This window comes from Loxodonta africana, chromosome 16 (assembly GCF_030014295.1).
Source record: "Loxodonta africana isolate mLoxAfr1 chromosome 16, mLoxAfr1.hap2, whole genome shotgun sequence".
Taxonomy (NCBI): domain Eukaryota; kingdom Metazoa; phylum Chordata; class Mammalia; order Proboscidea; family Elephantidae; genus Loxodonta; species Loxodonta africana.
This window is the reverse complement of record NC_087357.1, coordinates 65,947,135-65,970,045: the sequence shown is the minus strand read 5'-3', so window position 1 is coordinate 65,970,045 and position 22,911 is coordinate 65,947,135. Positions and strand designations below refer to the sequence as shown.

Below are 22,911 nucleotides of genomic sequence, written 5' to 3'. Positions count from 1 at the left end.
ACTATCGATGATTCATTTTCATCTTTAGAGAAAGTTACTTATCAGAAACTTATTTTTTTCAAAGGCAGCTTATGTCAGACAACTATATATTCCTTCTTTCTGCTCCATGGTTAAGAATTAGGGGAAGTTTCCTAAAACAGTTTCCTTCTTGACCTAACCCTGGAGCAGGATTGGGAACTAGAGAACAGGACTGTGTGTTTCCTAGTCATTTCAGGATATATGAATGTAATTATTCCTCCCTTATGTCATGTCCTTTGGAAAACTTTGCAATTAAAAGTCATTTCCAGTGCTCTAAATGGCATAAGAAAAGATACTTGGGTACCTGCTCTCAGGAATGGATGTATTATTTTCAGATAAATGAGTACTGGCAAGTAATTGGGTTATTCAGTAGTTTCTGAGTGTCTACACAGTCTGTTTAGAGATACCAGTATGCCAAAAGAAAAGACTTACCTGGGTCTGTCTAGTGTAATTGCTGTCTATATGCTGATCTTCTTAACTCGTGATTTAAAAAAATAAATTTTTTTTTTTTTTTTGGCAAAGAATCCTTAAATAAACCAAACAGGTAAGACATGCATATATACTCACCATATGGCACTCTTGAACTGAAGTTTATAAGCCAGAATACTAAATTAGTTAAAATGTGAAATAAAAGTGTTGTGATCACACATACATAGGTTTTATTTTATACATTTTAGGCAATAATACTGAATGTATAGGTTGTATTGCACTTCTACCACGTAATTTCTTCTTTTTAATTCATTTTGCAAATATTTATTGAGTGCCTCCTATGTGTTTATCATTGTATAAGACATTAGGGATGCAGTGATAAGCAAAAGGTGTGATTTCTGCCCTTGATGAGCTTTTAATATTGAAGGGTCGTGTGCATACAAATAAATGAGCATCTATGATACAGCAATGGTAAGTGCTAGATCAGCTAAAACATAGGCCGCTGTGCAAACACATAACAGAGAAGGATTAAGGAAGGCTTCCTGGAAAAAAAGGTTTTGTTAATTTTATGTTCCATACAAATAGATTTTATATTTTTTAAACTCTTGATTGTATATGCAAATTTGTGTGCAGGTCTTTTGACTCAGTGTTCTGTTCGGTTTCTAATATCCCTATTTTTAAAATAGTGTTAACTTATGTTTTTTTCTATAGCTATTAAAGCATTATAGCTAATTTACTCTTAGCCATAATCCCCTCCTCCCTCCAAGGTTAAGTTCGGCTGAAATTTATCTTTTATTTCTGAACCAAACCTGGTTTCTGAATCATTAATTTTTATTCTAGTAGAGCATTTCTTTTCAAAACTTATGTATCATATCAGACTCTCTGTATATTTGTAGGATATATTATATAAACCATAAATAGTGGTTGCTATTGGAAAAGGAAACTGCACCCTTTTTGCCTTTTATAATCTGGAATAAAAATATATATTGAAGGTCAATGGGACGCGAATCAGTTTCTGTGAGAGTCATTAAATTTGGAGCTCAGTGGGATTGAAAGTTAGTGTATACATTTATAAATGTAAATATTGGAAGGAGAAAAGCTGTTGTGGTTTTTTTTTTAATATATAATTATCGTGTGTGTTTTCTTTTTTAGTAGGAGGAGTTTGGCTAGTGATTTTACTTGATTAAAGCACAGTACTAAAGACAGTACTGTAGGGGTTGGCAAACTTTCTGTCAAGAACCAGATAGTAAATGTTTTATGCATTGAGGGCCATATGGTTTCTGTTGCAGCTGCTCAGCTCTCAACCCTTCCCTGAACAATATGTAAATGAATGGGTGGGGCTGTGTTCCAGTAAAACTTTATTTACAAAAACAGCCCACGGGCAGGATTTGGCCCACAGGCTGTAGTTTGCTGACCTCTGTTCTAAGATTAAGGTTTAGATTTCCATATATAAACTCTGTCCTATAGGGTTGCTATGAGTTGGAATAGACTCAACAGCAGTGGATTTGGTTTAGGAGCCCTGGTTGTGGAAACCCTGGTGGTGTAAAAAAAAAAAAATTCAGCTGCTAACCAAAAGATCAGCAGTTTGAATCCACCAGGTGCTTTTTGGAATCCCTTTGGGGCAGTTTTGCTCTGTCCTATAGGGTAGCTGTGAGTTGCCGTTGACACAACGGAAATGGGTTGTTTGGTTTTCGTTTTTTTTTGATAGTGTAGTAGTTAAGAACTCAGCTGCTAACCAAAAGGTCAGCAGTTCGAATACACCAGCAGCTCTTTGGAAACCCCATAGGGCAGTTCTGCACTATCCTATAGGGTGGCTATGAGTTGAAATCAACCGGGCAGCAACAGTTTGGATTTGGTATATAATCTAGGAATCTTTGTTCTGTTTGAAAGCCAGGAATAGCAGTTTTACTCTGATCAGCTTCTCCCAGATGAGTGCCCTGGTCAAAGATATAAATTGCGCAAAACAATGAAAAAGGAGCTCTCAAAGTGCCTTTGTCAATGAAGAGAGAGATTAAAAGTGTCAACTTTGAAAATGAAAACAGTATTATGAAATGTGTGTGTCTTAACTGAATTATTTGTACCTCTAAGAGTAGGCCACAGGATCAAGCATTGGTTGTAGTTGATGGCAAATAATTTTAAACATTTTCATAAAAAGAAAATATATGTATGTGTTTTTATATGCTAAATACATAAACATACACACACACGTATGTGAAGATATATTAAGGAATAAAATTTGAGAGTCATTTAGTAAGTTAAGAATTCATGTGTGTTAGGTCTGAGTTAGGTTTCCGGCTCTGTTAGCTGTGTGACCTTGATTAAGTTTCTTGAACTCTAAGCCTTAGTATACTCATTCTCATAATGAGGATAGTAATAGTACCTATTTCATAGAGTTGTTTTAAAGATTAAATGAGATAATGTACATGAAGTATACTTACTGTTTCATAATGATAGCTATTAATATTTTATTGGAGCATAAAATTTGAGTGAATTTTAAAGTAAAATCTGCACTTTAGTGAAAATTTTACTTTCCCATCTAGACATGCGTGCTAGAGACCCGTTCCCCAGCGTGGAGGGAAGTGGGAGAATAGTGGTGTTATGTATGTCTTTACCCTCCTTTTCCATTAGAGCTACTTCAGAGCAAAAGTCTGAAAAGCATGGATATTATATACCATTTGAAAAATAATATTTTAGTGAGTTTTAGGTAAAAGTTTACTTAGCAAATTAACAATTTAACAATTGTTGTACAAATTGTTATACAAATTGTTCTGACATTGGTTACAATTTTCACAATGTGTCAGTATTCTCATTATTTCCATTCTGTTTCCATTCATCTAGCTTTCTTTCCTTCCTTGCCTTCTCATCTTTGCTTTTGGGTCAGTGTTGACCATTTGATCTCATATAGTGGATTGTTTAAGGGAGCACATTATTCACGGGTGATATTGTTTATTTTGTAAGCCAATGTATGATTTGAATGAAAGGTGACCTCCAGAGATAGTTTCAGTTTCAAGTTCGGAGGGTATCTTAGGGTGATAGTATTGGGATTTCCTTTAGTCTCTATTGGTCCAGAAGATTAGCTTTTTTTTTAGAAACTTAAATTTTGTCTACATTTTTCTCCCATTCTGTCTGGGACCTTCTATTGTGTCGCTGGCCAGAATGGCTGGTAGTGGTAGCTGGACACCATCTAGCTCTTCTGGTCTCAGTTTAGAATTTTGTATGGTTTGTGTGGGCTGTCAGTCCTGTGGACTACTTTCTTTTTTGGGCCTTTGATTTCTTTTGCTCCATATGAGTGGAGACCAATAGTTGTATCATAGGTGGCTGTTAGCAAGCTTTTAAGACGCCAGACACTACTCACCAAACTAGGATGTAGAACATTATAAACTATGTTATGCCAGTTGACTCAGTTGGCCTCGAGACTGTGGTCCTAAGTTTTTTCACCCAGTGAAATAATCCTGCAAGTTGTTTGGTTATGTCTAGGAAGCCTTCATAACTGTGCCGCCTCCACGTGCTTTGTTTTATATATGTATTTATATATATGCTGCACACACAAACATGTATATACATATATACCTACAGATATACCTATATGCACATGTGCATTTTCTTGCATATGCCTTCCTATACACATACATGCGTACGTATCTACCTATGTAATCACACATATATTTTTCGTTGTTGTTAGTGTTCCAAAACTGTATATGTTACAGCAATCAGTGAAATTGTCCCTTTTTCTTATGTACTTCTCAGTGTCTTTCTTTACCTTGGTCAAGTTGTGCCAACCTCACCCATATTTGGCATTGCCTTTCCCATTACCAAGAATAACAAGCGTCTTTTATCTAGAAAGTGATTCCACCTCCCTCTCCCTCCCAACCCTGGTAGCTTTCTGTGTGTATATCTATTCTTGGCTTTTTATAATAGTGGGACCATACAATATTTATCCTTTTGTGATTGACTTATTTTGCTCAGCATAATATCCTACAGATTTATCCATGTTATATTTCATAGACTCCACATTATTCTTTATAGTTGCGATATTACATGTATGTATGAACCATTCTTTTTACCACACATTCCCATGTGTCTCACTAAAAATATATCATATAGACCAGTCATTTTAAAGTGCTCTTAGAAGCATGGAGCCCTGGTGGCATAGTGTTAAGAGTGTGGCTGTTAACCAAAAGGTCGGCAGTTTGAATCCACCAGCTGCTCCTTGGAAACCCTATGAGGCAGCTTTCCCCTGCCTCTAGGGTCGCCTCGAGTCAGAATCCACTCGACAGCAACAGGTTTGGTTTGTTTTTTTTATTAGAAGTGTGAACTATGTCCATCCATTCATCTCATGTTTATTGAGCACCTTTTGGGGCTCAACCATTGTCCATTCAATTTATTCCCGTAGTGCATGATTTCTATTGCTCACTTTCAGGTACTGCTAAGTTGGTTTAGTGTGAATTTGATTTTTTTTTTTTCTTTTTTTAAATTGTAAACAATTACTTTTGTTTTTTTCCATAGGAAACTTAGTTTTGTTTAGTTTGGGTGTTAGGTTAGTTTTCTTTGTTTCTGTTGATGGTTTATTCTCCTAAATGGGGGCATCTCCCTAGTGTCTGCCCCTCTTTGTTTCATTCTTTACTCCTCCTTCATCCACTGCCACAGCTTTAGTTGCCTTATTTAAGAAAAATGGTTCAGTTGTATGGTATAATTACATCTTTGGGATAAACCTTTCTCTTGAGCCACCTGACAGTCTTGCCATCATAATCTAGAACACAGCTACGTAGCTCCCACTCCTGCCCCACCAAGATTTCTTCTTTTCCTGAATTGTGTTTTCAGTGAATGTGTGTTATCAGCATTATTATTATTATTTTTTTTTCAGTTACCCAGGCTTGAAATTAAAGTTGCCTTTGCTTCTATATCCAGTTAACTACCATTACCTCTACATTTTTTTTTTAATGCACTTTTTATTTTAAAACAGTTTTAGATTTACAGAAAAGGTGCAAAGAGTACGGAGAGCTCCCACATGCCCCTGCCTAGTTTCTCTGGTTGTTAACATCTTTCTTTCCTATGGGACATTTGTCACAGTTAATGAGCCAATGTTGGTGTGTTACCATTGACTGAAGTCTGTACTTTATTCAGGCCCATGGAGGGCACAAATGGTTTGTGCTTGTCTACTAAGCTAAAAGGTTGGTGGTTCGAACCCACCCAGTGGCACTACAGAAGAAAGGCCTGGCAGTCCACTCCCATAAAGACGACAGCCACTGAAAACCCCATGGCGCAGTTCCACCCCAACCCACGGGATTGCCGTGAGTCAGAATTGACTTGACGATAATGGGTTTGGGTTTGTACTTTATTCAGATTTGCCTGTTGTCATTTTTGGGTGCTGTTGAGTTGATTCCAACCCATATGGACCCCATGTGACAGAGCAGAACTGCCCCATAGGGCTTCCTAGGCTGTAATCCTTACAAGAGCAGATCGCCAGGTCCCTCTCCCAAAGAGCAGCTGGTGGGTTCCAACCACCGACCTTAAGGTAAGCAGCTTAGTGCTTAACCACTGCAGATGTCCCCAGTTTTCCCCTAATGTTCTTCTTCTGCCCCAGGGTCCCATTCAGGATCCCCTGTTACATTTAGTCATCATGTCTCAGGAGCGTCCTCTGGACCGGGCCGGTTTCTTGGTCTTTCCTTGTCTTTTGTGATCTTGACCTTGGCAGCCTTGAGGAGGACTGGCTGGGGTCCTGTAGGGTGTCCCCAGTGTGAGTTTCTCTGATGTTGTCTCGTGATCAGACTGGGGTGATAACCACTGGGCCAAGGGAGAACCCAGTGGTTTTAAGCCCTGGATGATTGTCAATGTTTAACAGTCAGGAGAGTTGACATAGAAGTCTCCCGGCCTCTCTTAGAAAGTTGGAAGAACTTCACGTCCTTGGACCATGTTCCCACATGAGGATAGAGCTGGGGCCAGGAGCGGCTGCCCCTTCCGATGAGCCAGGTGGTGTCTCTCCAGGGCCCCATCTTCCCGTCACCTGCCTGCCTGTCCTCAAACTTGTGACCCTGGGATGGGCCACTGGAGCTCAGCGCCCTCTCCCCCTCAGCCCTGGCAGTGACTGTGGCCTGAGGAACTCATTTCCAGCGTGCGGCTCACAGGAAGGCCGTACCTCTACATTTTTTATTATCTGGAAACCTTGAGTCTTTTAGTAATATCCTGATTTGTTTTCCTTACCAGTAGCTTCTTTACTCATTCTTGACTATGCCTCACTCTGCTAACAGAATAATGTTCATAAAATATCACTCTGATATTGGCTTCAAAATTTTGATTTATTTCTCCATGTATTAGTTAGCTTTTGCCACAGTAATGTTCTATAACAAAACACACTGAAGCTCATTGGCATACAATAATAAGCATTTATTCTCATTCCTGCTGGAGTGGGCCCTCCTTCAGCCTGAGGCTTGGCTAGGGTTTGCTGACCTAGGCTGTGTTTAGCTGGGCTTAGCTTCAAGCAGCATGTTGGGTACAGATCTTCTCCATGTGCTTATCATGTTCCTTGCATCAACAACTTAACTGGGGCAAGTATATACATGTTTTTAAGTCCCCTTAGCGCATCTATTCTCTCTGCTTGGAATGTTTTTCTTCAAACTCCTTTTTAAAATCCTTTCCATTTATTGCCCCCTTCTGTTTTAATTTTGAATATCTTCAAAATGTAAAGAAAAATTAAGACAGATATAATCAGCACTTATATGTCTTCCAGTTCTAGAGTCAGTAGTTGTTAACATATCACATTTGCTTTATATATGTGTGCAACTGTGTGTACTCTTTTTCATGAGTCACTTGAAAGTAAAATACAGATATCATCCTTTGATACTAGGTACTCATCTCCTAAGAATAAGGGTATTCTCCTATATAACCACAATATCTTTTTTCCTTAAGAAATTTGGCTTTAATTCCACAATATCATATATCTATCCTAGAATATTTAAATTTCCTCAATGTAGAAAAAGAAGTTTATGTTGTTAACTTTTTTTCTTACCTAGAGTTCCGCCACATTTCGTTTTCTACATTTGTTGGTCAGGTCTTGTTATTTTCTTTTCCAATCTGTCCACATAGTTTATCTCTTCGATTTTTAGTTCTTTCTTTGCTTTTAAGCAGTGCTTTGACGTTTTCAGTTTAGAGGTCTTGCACATCCTTTGAAAAATTTATTCCTAAATATTTTTTGTTTCTGATAATGTAAATGATAATTTTTTAAATTTTATTTTCCAGATATTGTTTGTTGCTAGTATAGAGAAATATGATTGAGTTTTGTATATTGACTTTGTATTCTCTGACCCAGATAAATTAATTTATTAGTTACAGCACTTCTTTTACAGATTCATTTGGATTTTTTGTATATACAACTGTGTCTTTCTCTTGCCTTATTTTACTGAATAAAATTTCCGGTACATTGTAACAATGGACATCCTTGCCTGGTTCCTGGTCTTAGAAAGTGTTCAATATTTCACTATTAAGTATAATGTTAGATGTACGGTTTTCATGTTGTTGTCGTTGTTAGGTGCCATCGAGTCGGTTCCAACTCACAGCTACCCTGTGTACAACGGAATGAAACACTGACTGGTTCTGTGTCATCTTCACAATGGTTATGTTTGAGCGCATTGTTGCAGTCACTGTGTCAGTCCATCTCGTTGAGAATCTTTCTCTTTTCTGCTGACCCTCTGCTTTACCAAGCATGATGTCCTTCTCCAGGGACTGGTCGCTCCTGATAATTTGTCCAAAGTATGTGAGATAAAGTCTTGCCATCCTTGCTTCTAAGGAGTATTCTGGCTGTACTTCTTCAGAAACAGATTTGTTTGTTCTTCTGACAGTCCATGGTGTATTCAGTATTCCTTGCCAACAGCATAATTCAAAGGCATCAATTCTTTGGTTTTCTTTGTTCATTGTCCAGCTTTCACGTTGCGTATGAGGCGTTTGAAAACATCATGGCTTAGCCAGGCACACCTCAGTCTTTAAAGGGACATCTTTGCTTTTTAACACTTTAAAGAGGTCTTTTGCCACAGATTGACCCAATGTGTGATACATCCTTTGATTTCGCTATTGCTGCTCCATGGGCATTGATCGTGGATCCAAGTAAAATGAAATCGTTGACAACTTCAATGTTTTCTCCATTTATTATAATGTTGCTTATTAGTCCACTTGAGAGGATTTTTGTTTTCTTTATGTTAAGGTGTAATCCATACCGACGTCTGTAGTCTTTGATCTTCATCAGTAGGTGCTTCATGTCCTCTTCACTTTCAGCAAGCAAGATTGTGTCATCTGCATATCACAGGTTGTTAACGAGTCTTTTCCAGTCCTAATGCCGCATTCTTCTTCATATAGTCCAGCTTCTCGGATTATTTGCTCAGTGTACAGATTGAATAAGTATGCTGAAAAGATACAACCCTGATGCATTCCTTTCTTGATTTTAATCCACACAGTATTTCCTTGTTCCGTTTGAACGACTGCCTCTTGGCCTATGTACCAGTTCCTCTTGAGTACAATTAATTGTTCTGGAATTCCCATTCTTCTTAGTGTTGTTCATGATTTTTTATGATCTAGTTGAATGCCTTTGCATAAATAAAATGCAGGTAAACATCCTACAGGTTCCGCCTGAGCACAGTTAAGTGTTCTGAAATTCCCGTTCTTCATAATGTTGTCTGTAATTTGTTGTGATCCACACAGTGGAATGCCTTTGCCTAGTCCGTAAAACACAGGTAAACATCTTCCTGATATTCTCTGCTTTCAGCCAGAATTCATCTGACATCAGCAATGATATTCCTGGTTCCATGTCCTCTTCCGAATCCGGCCTGGATTTCTGGCAGTTCTCTGTTGTTGTACTGCTGCAGCCACTTTTGAATGATCTTCAGCAAAATTTTACTTGAGTGTGATATTAATGACATTGTTCAATAATTTCCACATTCTTTTGGATCTTTGGAAGGGGCACAAATACAGATCTCTTCCAATTGACTGGCCAGGTAGCTGTCTTCCAGATTTCTCGGCATAGACAAGTGACCGCTTCCAGCAGTGCATCCATTTGTTGAACATCTCAGCAGTTGGTATTTCCGTCAATTCCCGTACCCTTGTTTTTCACCAGTGCCTTCAGTGCCAGCTTGGACTTCTTCCTTCAGTACTGTCAGTTCTTGATGATATGCTAGCTTCTACAATGGTTGAACGTCAACCAGTTCTTTTGGTACAGTGGCTCTGTGTATTCCTTTTCATAGGTGGCATTTATCTATTGGAAGCAGCTTCCTTCTTTTTGATTTACTGACATTTTATATCAGGAATAAAAATGCTTTTTCTGCATCTGTTAAGATGAACTAATGATTTTTCTCCTTTTTTTTCTGAAATATGGTAAAATGCATTGCTTTTCAAATGCTAAACCAACCTTGCATTCTTGGGTTCCACTTGGCTATTATGTATTATCATTTATATAGTTAGGTTTAATTTGCTAATGTTTTCTTGAATGTTTCATGTTAGTGTTAGTGTGGGATATTGATCTATAATTTTTGTTTCTCATATTCTTGTCAGCTTTGATATCAAGGTTTTTCTGGCTTAATAAAATAAATCAAGTAATATTCCCTCTTCCTGTGTTTTCTGAAAGCATTTTATAAGATTGGTTTTCTTTTTCCCTTAAATGTTTGATAGAATTCACCAGTGAAATCATTTGGAATTGGGGTTTTCTTTTGGAAGTTTTTAATATGTTTGAAATTTCTTTCACAAATATAGCACATTTCAGATTTTCTGTTTCTTCTTGAGTCAGTTTTGATAAGATGGCTAAGTAGTGATGTCCCCTCTTTCGTTTCTGTTACTGGTAATTTGTATCTTCTCTCTTTTTTTCTTGGTCAGTCTGGCTTGAGGTTTATCAATTTTACTGATCTTTCCAAAGAACCTCTTGGCTTTCATTGTTTTTCTCTGTTATTGACTTCTGCTTTATTTTTATTTCCTTCTGCCTTATTTGTTCTTAATTTGCTCCTCTTCTTCTAGATTCTTAAGACAGAAGCTTATATCGTTGACTGTAGACCTTTTTTGTTCCTAAGATTACATCCAAACCAAACCTGTTTGCCGTTGATTGCAACTCACAGTGACCCTATATTACATACATAGTGACCCAAGATTATGTAATGCTATAATTTCACTCTAATCCCTGCTTTAGCAGCATCCCACAAATTTTTATATGTTGTGTTTTTATTTTCATTCAGTTCAAAATGTTTTCATAAAGTCCCTGTCTTCTAGCTCTAGTATCTGGATATCTCTTGAGTATGGCTCTGTTGATTGCTTTTTGTCTTGATACTTTATTTGTTGTTTTGTTTTATTGCTTTTTATGTGTCTCATCATTTTTGGTTGTACATTTAATAGTAGACTGAAGGCCTAAAACCTGGAAATGGGTACACATTTTCTTCTTTCTGGCTGTTAATGTGGGGATTTACATCAGTTATTCAGGGGTTAAACTGGGATTGAGTTTTCAGACCTTTGGAGTCTCTGGATGGTGTAAATAGTTAATGTACTCAGCTTCTAACTGAAAGGTTGGAAATTTGAGTGTACCCCTGGGCACCTCTGAAGAAAGGCCTAGCAACTTACTTCTGAAAAATCTGCCATTGAAAACCACATTGAGTAGGGTTCAACTCTGACACACATGGGGTCTCCATGAGTTAGAATCAACTTAAGCACAATTGGTTACTGGTTACCAGGGTTTTTGAATAGTTGGGGCTTTTTTATATATATTGTTCAGAGTTTACAGTTTTTACTGGCAGGAGGATTAGTATGGTACAAGCTACTCTGTCATATCCAGCACAGAAATCCCCTAGTCTCTTTTGATTTATAACAACCCCCACGTTTTTATCCCCATTACCTTGACTTCTTGGAGAGCCCTGGCTAGTTTTCTTGTAACAGTTTCACAATCCAGATTTGTCTGATTGTTTCCCTGTGGCTATGGTTAACTTGTATTTCTGTCTGTTGTATTTCCTATAAACAGAAATTTACATCAAGAGGCTTGATTAGATTCAGGCTAAACATTTTTTTGCTTTATAGATGATGTGTAATTGCTTGTTGCATTATATCAGCAGGAGCACAATGTTTGATGATACCAGTATTGGTGGTGATTAGTTGATCACTTGTTAAGGTGGTGCTGTCGACTGTAAAGATTTGTTTTTTTTCTGTGTAATTAGTAGCTAATCTCTGAGGTGGTACTTTGCAGCCTCTGTTGTTTGCGCCCTACCCAAAAGTCACCTCTCAAAGTTTACTAATTTCTTATCATATGCTGACATAGAGTAATACTTACCAAGCATTAGCTATTATTGTTATTTAAATTCCTCTTTTGCATTCCTTATAGTTTCTAGTTTACATATACTATATATACTTTACTTATCTCATACTGTGTTGTGGTTACATAAATGTCTTTATTTTCTACTGGAGGATGAGGTCCTGAGTGCAGGTATCACATCTTATAAATCTTTGTGTCTCCCATGGCACTTAATTTACATATAGCAGGCACTCAGTAAGTATTTTTTATATGAAGAGAAAATTAGCTAAAATATCTCAAGCCTTTTTCTATTTAAATATTTTTTAATCTCTGTCATAGGTACTGGTTAAATTTAATGTTAATTACACTTTTACTTTCTTGTAGGTAAATGAGAAAACGGGACAGATCATACAATATGATAAATTTTATATACATGAAGTACAAGAATTGATAGACATAAGGAATGATTATATCAACTGGGTCCAACAGCAGGCTTATGGAATGGTATGTTTCCTATTGCATTTTATGAGTTCATTTTTCTTTTTTGCCAGCTTAGCTTCTGCATTTACAATTCAGTGACATTGATTTCAATTTTCATATTATCCTTTTCCAAAATATTCCACTACCATTAACGTAAACTCAGTGCCCCCCAAACAAAAACTGTTCCTCTCTCCTACCCCAGGTAACCATTAATAATCTTTGGTTTCCATATATTTGCATATTTCACATAAGTGAGATCATACAGTATTTGTCCTTTTATGACTGATTTATTTCACTCTGCATCATGTTTTCACGGTTTATTCATGTTGTGGTATGCATCAGAACTTCATTTTCTTTACAGCTACATAATATTCCATTGTATGTATATTATGTACCACGATTTTGTTTATCCATTCATCTGTTGATGGCCATTTCAGTTGTTTCCAATGAATTCATTTTTCACATATCATGTTTTCTATTATAAAAGAAACAATTGCTTCTTTGTGAAACACTGCAGTTTTTTTTTATTCAGAGCTTATTTTTTAAACAACACTTTGCAAAAGAGTAGCTAAATATTATGTAATATTTGTAAGGAAATATTCTACTTTTATACCAAAGCCTGTAGTGTAAATAGCTTACATTTTTCTAAAGAAGTTGAATTGTAAATGTGACATGGATTTTTTTTACTCGTTTTCCATCAAGTTGTCTCTTAATTATGTAATATTGAGAATATTGGAGTCCCTGATACTGAAGCTCTAAGAATGTAGTACTATTGTGGTATTTAGTGCCTCAGAACTACCAGAAGAGAGCTGTAAGACCATAGGTTCTGTTCTTGAATTTTGTACATTTATATGTTAAATTTTATTTCAGATTTTTTTTTTTTACATAAATTCACATGTGTACATACTTCTCCATTCCATGTGTCTAGATCTCTGATAACTAGGCAGTTTTCCATCACAGCAGTAGCATAGTCTTATAAAACTATAAGGCACATAAAATTTTAATATAGAAATGGGTAAGTAGTTAGAAATACAATCATCATCCTGTTGCCGTCAAGTTGATCCCGACTCATAGCAACCCGATATGACAGAGTGGAACGGCCCCGTAGGATTTCCAAGGCTGTAAATCTTTACAGAAGTAGACTGCCACATCTACGGCTGGTGGGTTCAAACCACCAGTCTTTCAGTTAGCAACCAAGCGCTTAACCACTGCACCACCAGGGCATATGATACTCAGGTTTGAAAACTCATTTGGTAGCCATGTTTGAAAGATAGAAGGACACCAGTATGGCTAAAACATGAGTGTGGGGAAAGTTCTGGGGAGAGATCAGAGAAATGGCCAGGGACCAAATTATACAGGGTTTAGTAAACTAGAGTTAAGAATTTAAATTTTATCTGAAGTGTTATGGAAGTCATTGGAGGGTGGTAAGAAGAGGGAACAAAATCTGATTTATATTTTTAAATAATCACTCTTATCAGTTATATGGAGAATTGAGTGTGAGGAATGGGGTAAAAATGAAACAGGAACACTAATTAGAGGGCTATTTTAGTAATTAAAAAAATTAGGGGAGAGAAAATGATGAGTTTGGCTAGGATGGTCGTAGTGTAGATGCAAGAAGAGAATGGTCTTGGAATATCTCTTTCGAGATAAAATGGACAAGAATTGCTGATGGGTGGAATGGATGTGGGAGGTAAGGAAAGGAGAGAAATCCACAAAGATTAAGGAGTGACTCCTAAGGTTGAAGGAAAACTAGGGGAGTGTTATTATAGAAAAATATGTAAAGTCAAAGAGAATATATTACATGCTGCTGAAAAGTAGGATAAAACCGTAGAATTGAACAGTGAATTTGGTTACTTGAAGGTCATTGGCGACCTTGATATTGCTGGTCTAGATGGGGTGAGCAAGAAGGAACAAGCACCGTAGACATTTTCAAGATGTTCTGCTTTAAAAAAGAGCAGGAGGTGGAATGGTAACTGGAATCAAAGGACAGTTTTTAAGAAAGAAAATACCTAAAAGTCTTTAATAAATACTTCTCTTTTCCTTCCCCTCTTTGAACTAAATCTCAAACCTAGGCAAAGCTTCTCCAGGTCTTCCTCCAGAGTACCACTAAGGGAGAAGAAGAGTATGCACCTATATCTTGAGGTTATTAACCTTACTTTGGCATGACTTGTTTGAAGTCTTATATTTTATCTTTGAAATGTACACAAACTTTGCATTCTACTGGACATAATATTTATTGCAATGTAAAAGGGGTTTAAGGTATTTACTATTGAGGAAAATTGATGCTTTAGGAAATGTACCTTGTTCATCTTGGCATATGAACCCTGATACACTACTTGGCACCCTAAGTCTTTGAGCAGTGTTTCTGAAACTTGAGTGATATATGGACCTCCTTTAAAGAAAAACAACTTATTTAAGCTCAGTGTTTACTTACATATTTTTATGATTATCTGACTTAAATGTATAAAAGCAAAACTAGTTCTGAACTCCTTGTGCTTAGCTGTTAAAAGTCCTAAAACCATGACAGATTTATGAATTAATTATAAATAACTATAAATTAATAAATCATTAATATTAATTTAGTATGGAGGATAATAATGTTCTGATAAAAAGGAATCCCAGCTCACAATTTGAATTTGGTAAGGAAGCAGTATAGCATAATAGCACTTAAGTTCAAATCCCAACAGCACCTAAATTGAAATCTGTCTTCATTGTTATGTCCTTGGGCAGATTACTTAATTTCTCTGGAATTTCTTTTGTTTTTCTGTAAATTAGGAATGATAAAACCTACCTTATACAGTTATTGAGCCGATTAATTGATATAATCCATATAAAGTGCTTAGGGCAGTTCTCTTGGCACATAGTAAGTCTTGGTAAAATGATGGTTATTACTGGCTGCCTTAGCACAGGCTTTGATTTTGGCAAAAGCCCATGTTCTGAGGTGTCTTATAACTCAGTTCCCTTGCTACTTTTCTCTCTTTGAATTACAATGAAACATTTGTTTTTAGAATGAGATGTGGCAATCATTTGGTCTTCACTCATCAGGCATATCATTTATGTATGAAATTATGTATACAGAGTTCCCATTCGGTGCCAGTTTGATTACGGTAACAACCATTGCAAGTCTTGGTGCTTTATGGCAATACCGAGATTATCAAAGGATTATTCTCATATTATCTTTTTTACCGGTTTTTTTAATTATCATTGATACAAAAACACTACATTTAAAATTCTTGAAGGGTACTCATAGACCCCTAAGAATATATCCTGTGTCTGGGAGCCTGGCTTAAGAAACATTGTCCTGGAGAGTCATTCCTCCTTGAGTGCTATGAATTAGATCATATGTCCTTTGAGCTAGAATTTGTATCTCTCATGTCGGTGCTATAGCAGCCCTGGTGGCACAGTAGTAAAGTGCTCCACTGCTAACCAAAAGGTCAGCAGTTCAAACCCACTAGCTGCTCTGCCAGAGGAACATGTGGAGGTCTGCTTCTGTAAAGATTTACAGTCTTGGAAACCCTATGGGGCAGTTCTGCTCTATCCTATAGGGTTGCTTTCAGTTGGAATCAACTCAGTGGCATTGGGTTTGGTTGTTTTGGTTTTGGTTTATGTAGGTGATAAACTACTTACATCCTGACCAAGCTAAGAGAAATGCCTGTCTAATAGGATTTCTTTTTAGTAGTAATCTTGTACTACATGGAGAAGCTGTGATTTGAATGTTTGTTTATAAATTTAGTAGGCCCAGAACTTATCATCTAAACTGCTCCTTCCTGTATAGCAGTTATATTAGCAAACTGAATTTCCAGAGGGAGCTATTCCAGGGCTACTGTTTCCTGGTAAGAGAGGCAGCAGGGGACTACCCTCCTATTTCTAGGCTTTCTTCCTTTGTTCCTCATTCTCTCCAGATCTAATATATGGCTTCTATGCTTAAAAAATTTTTCCCCCCAAAACTAGACCTCCAGATGCTCTGTTAACCCAGAACTGAAACCATTCCCGAAACTGCTTTTCAGACAAAGATTAGCCAGGATTATAAGACAAAAAAGAATACACATGAGGAATGTGCTTCTTAGTCCAATCAGAACCCTGTGAGGGCAAATGTCATAATATAAATTAGTGAACTATTTAGAAGTTTCACAGTCAAAGACCTTCAAAGTAGGTTACAAGCCGTCTGATTGAGACCAAATGGGCAACTCCTGTCCAAAAGCAGAATGAGAAGGCAAGAAAGGACAGGAACTGATCAAATGGGCACAGGAAATCCAGGGTGGAAAGGAGGAATATGCTGTCTGTCACATTGTGGGGATTGCAACCAATGTCACAAAACAATACATGTATAAATTTTTGAATGAGGGGAGAAAAATAATAAATATATGCACACACATTAAAAAAAAAAAAAAAGAATCTTTTTCCTTTTACTCTGCCCTTTGAACCACATGCCTTTCCTTTCTCTCCATGTATAGAGAGAAGTGATATTGAATAGGTGGTTGTGGAAGTGGAAGCTTGTTCTTTATTTAATTTGCAAAGTAGGTTTAATATCACAGCTTAGAAATTAGAACCTAGAATCCATGATTTGGGTTGTTCTGATCTACCTCTGAGAATTAGAAGGCTTGCAACCTACTTTGAAGGTCTTTGACTGTGAAACTTTTTAAATAGTTCATTAATTTATATTATGACATTTGCCCTCACAGAGTGTCTTTCTTGGAGACAATTCAAAGCTATTTCACATTTGCGGATAACGCTTGAAGACTTCCCCCCCCCGAAGTTTTTTTTATAAGATTCATACTTGCATTACTAGTTTTAATACGAAGTTAAATATCATGGTGAGCCTGTAAGGTTTTAAAAAACCTGACTCAAATATACTCATGTGTAATTTGTGGTGATACAGATGTGTATGTGTATATGTGTGTATACACACATACTGCATGCATTCGTATACTGGTATTGAACAAGGGTTATGATCATTGTGAAAGTTTAACATATTCTGTGATAGAACATACTTACTATGAATTACAAAAAATAAAAATATGTGTGTGTGTGTTTTTAACTTTGTTCTAAACACTGCTAGGAAATTACTATATTTGCTTTATGCCATAATCCGTTGAGGTTTTTTTCCTCTAGTTCCTTTTTTTCACAGTCAAGTATTTTAAGAAATCATTAAGTGTACACTTCTCTGATCTCTAAACATTAATAACTAATTCTGTGAAATTCTGGCTTTCTTTGTAATACCCTTTTGTATTGCTGAGACTCCTAACCATTCACCTCATCCCCTTCCATTCTTCCATCCTTTTTCACCTAACTCTTCTCCTTAACTGTTTTCATGGAGTCATTGCTTGATCCTGCGAGTCCTGCAAGATACTATGTAATCGTCTCTTCCTTTTCAAGCCTCTGCCCTGGGTGCGTGAAAGTACTGTATGAACTACTTTTTCAGTTGAATTTCTTTGCTTTTTAACTCTTTTTCTCCTATGTTGATCTGATGGTAAAATAAAAGAGTTTACATTTTCTCTTTCTTTTTATTTATCTTCTATTTGATGATTTGTCTCCACTTTATAGGTTACTGTTCTCAATTGTACGTTGCCTTACTCTCCTTTACTCTGCTGTAGAATTGTGTCCTACTAGCCTCTTTGATCTTTTTTCTTCTCTTTTTTATACTTTTAGTTACTGTACATGATTATCATCGGTGTGTGTCTTAATAAAATTGACTAATTTGGAACAAAATATAGAAAAGTATGTGTTGGGTCTGTGCCTGTACTACATGCTTAACTTGAATCTTAGAGTAAAAGCTAAGATTCAAGTTAAGCGTTTTTAAAAAATGTATATTCATTTATCTCAAGAACAGTGTATACCTATGTGAGACATACCAGATGCAAGTTGGTACTAATAAAGATATGATAAATTAGTAAAAAACTTAGTCTTTGGTATTATGTTATATAAGTGTGTGTCTTATGTCTTATTTGTTATGTAGTCAGTATTAATAGGGCTGTGTGTATAAATCATCACTGTATTTGTTCTTTGGAGTTAAAAAATTTTTACTTAAACCTTAAACCAAAAATGTCCCCGCAAATAATCTTAAAACCAAACAATAGTTTATCTTAACTAGTAAAGAACATCTGCCTTGGGCATTTTGCTCTCCTAAGTTCTGTTTATGTGAGATCCCTGGTGGTGCAGTGGTTAAGAGGTACAGTACAGCTGCTCACCAAAAGGTCAGCAGTTCAAATCCACCAGCTGCTTCTTGGAAACACTATGGGGCAGCTCTACTCTGTCCTGTTGGGTCGCTATGAGTCAGAATTGACTCGATGGCAACGGGTATCGTTTTTTTAATTTTTTTAATGTGGAATCACATTAACAACAGCCATTCAAAAGATTAGATAGCAACCTTAGGGGTCAGTGAATTTATGTCAGTGGGGGAGGAACAACTCAAAGAATGACATCAATGTCACTGAATTGTAAATGTAGAAACTGTTGAATTGGTTTGTGTTTTCTGTGTATATTTTCAACAACAAAATATAAAATACTTTTAAGAATTTGTTTTACTTTACATGTTTACAGCGCTCAGCTAGTAACATGACATGTTTATCAGGAAAATAGGAAGATAGGCTAGATCAGCTTTGGGACGATATGCCAGTATTTAACTTAGGTGGCTTTGAATTTCTTCCTTATTTAATAAAATGAGAAAATTGAACTGCATTTGTGTTCCTCTGCAGCTCTACTCTTTCTGATAAAAGTTCATTCTTGCTTTATAAAGTTTCTTGGATCCAGGCTCAGATTTTTGGATTGATTATAATGCCATTGTTTTTCTCTGTGCATTGGATTGCCAAATTGAGTTTTGTATGTTTTCCATTTCCTTCGTGTTTTAAAGATATCTGTTTATTTCCATCTAAGCTGCCAACACCCTCCTTCATATCTTATCTGAATTATTTCAGTAACTTTAGTATTTTCTCGTTACATCTTCTCACAGTAATCCTGTTGTACCATCAGGCCCAGAAATCAAGATGACACTAGGAGTGGTTTAGGGTTTTATCATAAGTAGTCAGTTGGAACTAAAACATGCCAAGGAGTTGCATCTTTTCTGCCTGTAACTAGCTGGAACCATCATTAACCACTGGTGTTAAAAGCAGCCTTAGGGAAGTTGTATTTAGATCATGAAACCCTGACTTTTGAACATTTGTTCCTTCAGGCCTCTTTCATTGCAGCTTCCAGAACATTGAATAACTAAAGTTAGGCGTACTTTGATCCAATTTCAGGGTCCCTAATGTAAAAACAGCCAGCGGTTAGTGCTTGAGTATGTGGATTTGGAGCCATCAGTAGGTTACAGATTGAGTGATGTGTTGCATTTTTAGCAATAGACCTTCAGTTGACTTAATGTTTTCCTGAAATCCTACCTCCACCCCACACAGCACTCGTTTCCCTTTTACATTTCCCTTGCAAAGACTACTTTGAAATACTTTTGAGCTGTCTTGCAGCCCTGTTATTTCCCAGGAAAGCTCATCCTTGCTCTTTTAAGCTTTTACTTTTTTTTTTTTTTTTTAATTTTCAAGTTTTTGTCTAAGATCCTCATCCCTAAAATTGAAATTTCTAGTAATCTGGTATTTCCCTTGGTGCCTTCTTCTTAAATAAATCCATTTGGTTGGGATCTACTGTTTCAGTGTCTACTTCAGGATAAAATCCATCTGCCATGATATAAATTACCTTGGCATTTAGTATAGTTGTCAAGTCAGTAAATATTGATTTTTTTTTTTCCCTTTTTCAGATATTTTTAGTAGTCGTGGCACTTTTAAAATGTCTCACAAAATATACTATAAAGGAATTGCAAATGTTTCTCTTAAATTGCCTTAAAATTAAACTGAGTGTAATTGAAAACTCATTTTTTCACAGCAGCTTCTAAACATGTTCTTATTTACACTGCCAACGGGTAATTATGTAGTGATAACTTGGTACTTTGGAAACTTTTTTAAAAACCTGTTCTCAGTAATTTCCTTTCTTAGGATTTGTGTAGAGTCATATTTTGTCAATGCTTATGCTTCTTTGGCTTTATGTAGCACAACATAGTAAAAGAACCCTAATTCCATGCTAATACGTTAAAGCCTCAGATGATACTATCAAGGCGTGCTAGAGGTTAGCAAACTAACAAGTTAGAGGGAACAGTTCACACAAGATTGCCCTCACTTCTGACACTAGTTGCAAGACCAGAGGGTTCCCCAAACCAACCTCTAGTTGTGGTAATTCTCTAGAAGGACTCACAGAGCTCACTGAAAGCTCTTATACTCAGGGTTACTGTTTCTTACAGGGAAAAGATAACAGAGTAAAATCAACCAAGAGAAGATGCAAATTAGGGTGGAGCTCAGGAAGGATATCACACACAGAGCTTCTGTTGTCCTCTCCCCAGGGAGTCATGGGCACATCACTTCCTGGAATCAATGTGTTAAAATACGCACAGAGTATTGGCAACCAGGGAAGCTCACCTGAGCCTTGGTGCTCAGACTTTTTATTGGTGCCTGATAACATACTGCCTATGTGGCCGACTCTTAGTCTCTAGCCGTTGCTAGAGACAAAACTGATACCATATGGCCCAAAGCCACCATGGTAAACCACATTTTTTAACTGTTCAATGGACAAAGCCCCCAGACAGACAAAGACACACCTAGGAGGTGTTTGGTTGTACATAAACAGCCTCAGCAGCTGTTCTTTTTTTTGTTGTTGTAAATATATCTATCACACAACTTTTGTCAGTTCAACTTTTTACAGGTATACAACTCATTGACAACATTTAAATTAATCAACTGTTTAATCAATGCAATTTTTCTATCACCGTAAACGGAAATTCAGTAGTCCATAAGTAATAACCTCCCTTCCTCACTCTCTCCTGCCCCTGTAACCACTAACAAACTTTGGTCTCTATACATTTGCCTCTTCTTGTCCTTTTATATAAGTGATGTCCTTTTGTGATTGACTTATTTCACTCAACAAAATGTTTTCAAGTACCATCCATATTGTAGTGTGTATTAAGACTTCATTTTTCTTACTGGCTGAGTAGTATTCCATTGCACGTATGTAGGACGTTTTGTTTTTCCATTTATCCATCGATGGACTTTTAGGTTGTTTCTACCTTTTCGCTGTTGTGATTAGTGCTGCAGTGAAGGTTGATGTACAAGTATCAGTTTGAGTCTCAGCTTTCAAGTCTTTTGGAGATACGCTTAGGTGTGGAATTGCTGGGCATGTGGTAATTCTATTTGTAGTTTTTTGAGGAACTGCCATACTATTTTTCACAACAGCTGTACCATTTTGCATTCCCAACAGCGGTGGGTTCTGATTTCTCCACATCTTCACCAATACTGGTTGTTTTCTATTTGTTCGTTTTTCGTAGACATCCTAGTGGGGGTGAAATGGTATCTCACTGTGGTTTTAATTTGCATCTCTCTGATGGCTAGTGACAGAGACATTCTCTTAGTCTGTAGCTTGTCTTTTCATTTGTTTGGTAAGGTCTTTTGATGAGCAAAAGTGTTTTCATGAGGTCCCATTTATTTGTTTTGTTTTTTGCCTTTGGTACATTTTCTAGATAATCCATTGTTAATAAGCCTAGCAGAGTTGGCCTCTGCAATTTCTTCTAAGGATTTTATGGTTTTAGTTTTCACATTTAGGTCTTTAATCCATTTTGAGTTTGTTTTTGGAACGCTGTGAGACATGTTCCATATAGCATTTTAATCAGCTAAGTACTTTTAACCATTTGCCAAGAATATTACCAAGTCTTAAAGTCTAAGGAATATTTTCTCCATTTTCCAGGTAGAGCAATTGAGCGATAACCTTATTTCTTCAAGACCAAGTCAGACTTAGGACTAATATCCCTATTCTACCTAAATTCTGCAAATGGGGGGGCCTTGTTGCTGAAACCAATTTTTGTTAGGTCCAAGCCTCTGATGATTTTATGATCATACGGTACCTGAAACAAAGGTCTTAAACATTTATAGATGTAGATGTATAAGGTGCATGTGGAAAGGGTAAGTTTTGTATATAGTTTTTGGTCTACCTCATTAATTCAGTTTTTTGCTGTAGCAAAATAATATGCAATGCTACTTTGAATAAAAAAATAAAAAATAGAAATAGTTAAATTTGGACACTAACATTGCTCTTTCCTCATTGTTATATTCTGCACTGCTGTCTTAGGATGTCAACCATGGATTAACAGAGGTAAGTTTGGTATAATAAAGTCTCATTTTCAGAGTAAGATTAACTCTGTTTTGTCTTAAGTGATAAGAGAGCCAAAATTTCATCTTTTATGTGATTTTTTTAAAACCTAAGTGTAGCATTGTTATTTTAAAAAATGAGTCTGTAGAAATGATCCTATATAACATTTCAGAATCATTTTTTGAAAAAAATTAAAACCTCCATTTTAGTTAACATTATACTTATGTCATGCAGTGATTTTTGCATTAAAATTAGTTCAGTCTTCCTTAAATCTTCTAGTATAAAATTTAATGTGTCAGAATATAAAGAAGTAAACTGTTGTTTTGAGATTTAACTAATAAAAAAAAAATTTTTTTTAACTAATGCCTACCTAAAAATCATTTTATATTGAGAAGTAAAATGATGTCCAAATTTTAAACTAATATTTGAAATGGTCTAAAAATAAAATTAAACTCCTTAAGACTATCTTCCTCACTTTGTCTCACATACTGTCTTAATATACAAAGTTTTAGCACTTTGACTTAAGTTATTAACAACCCTAAAGCACCTTTTAACACTTGGGAAAG

The 22,911-nt window shown here is 36.3% G+C and overlaps 1 protein-coding gene across 8 annotated transcripts in view; it reads left to right on the top strand.

The window, feature by feature from the left end:
* The window catches only part of HERC4 (HECT and RLD domain containing E3 ubiquitin protein ligase 4), a 140,164-nt gene that overhangs the window by 77,309 nt on the left and 39,944 nt on the right, over positions 1-22,911 (top strand). For 6 of the 8 annotated variants that reach the window (XR_775670.3, XR_010318112.1, XM_023546987.2 and 3 more), the window contains 2 exons: positions 12,077-12,196; positions 22,325-22,348. Coding sequence is in view for 6 of the 8 variants with exons in the window: in XM_023546987.2 (XP_023402755.2) it covers positions 12,077-12,196; positions 22,325-22,348 (144 nt within the window). In the remaining 2 variants the exon portion in view is untranslated. The remainder of the gene's footprint in view (positions 1-12,076; positions 12,197-22,324; positions 22,349-22,911) is intronic. The other 2 variants (XM_003409290.4, XM_064269630.1) reach the window with 1 other exon arrangement.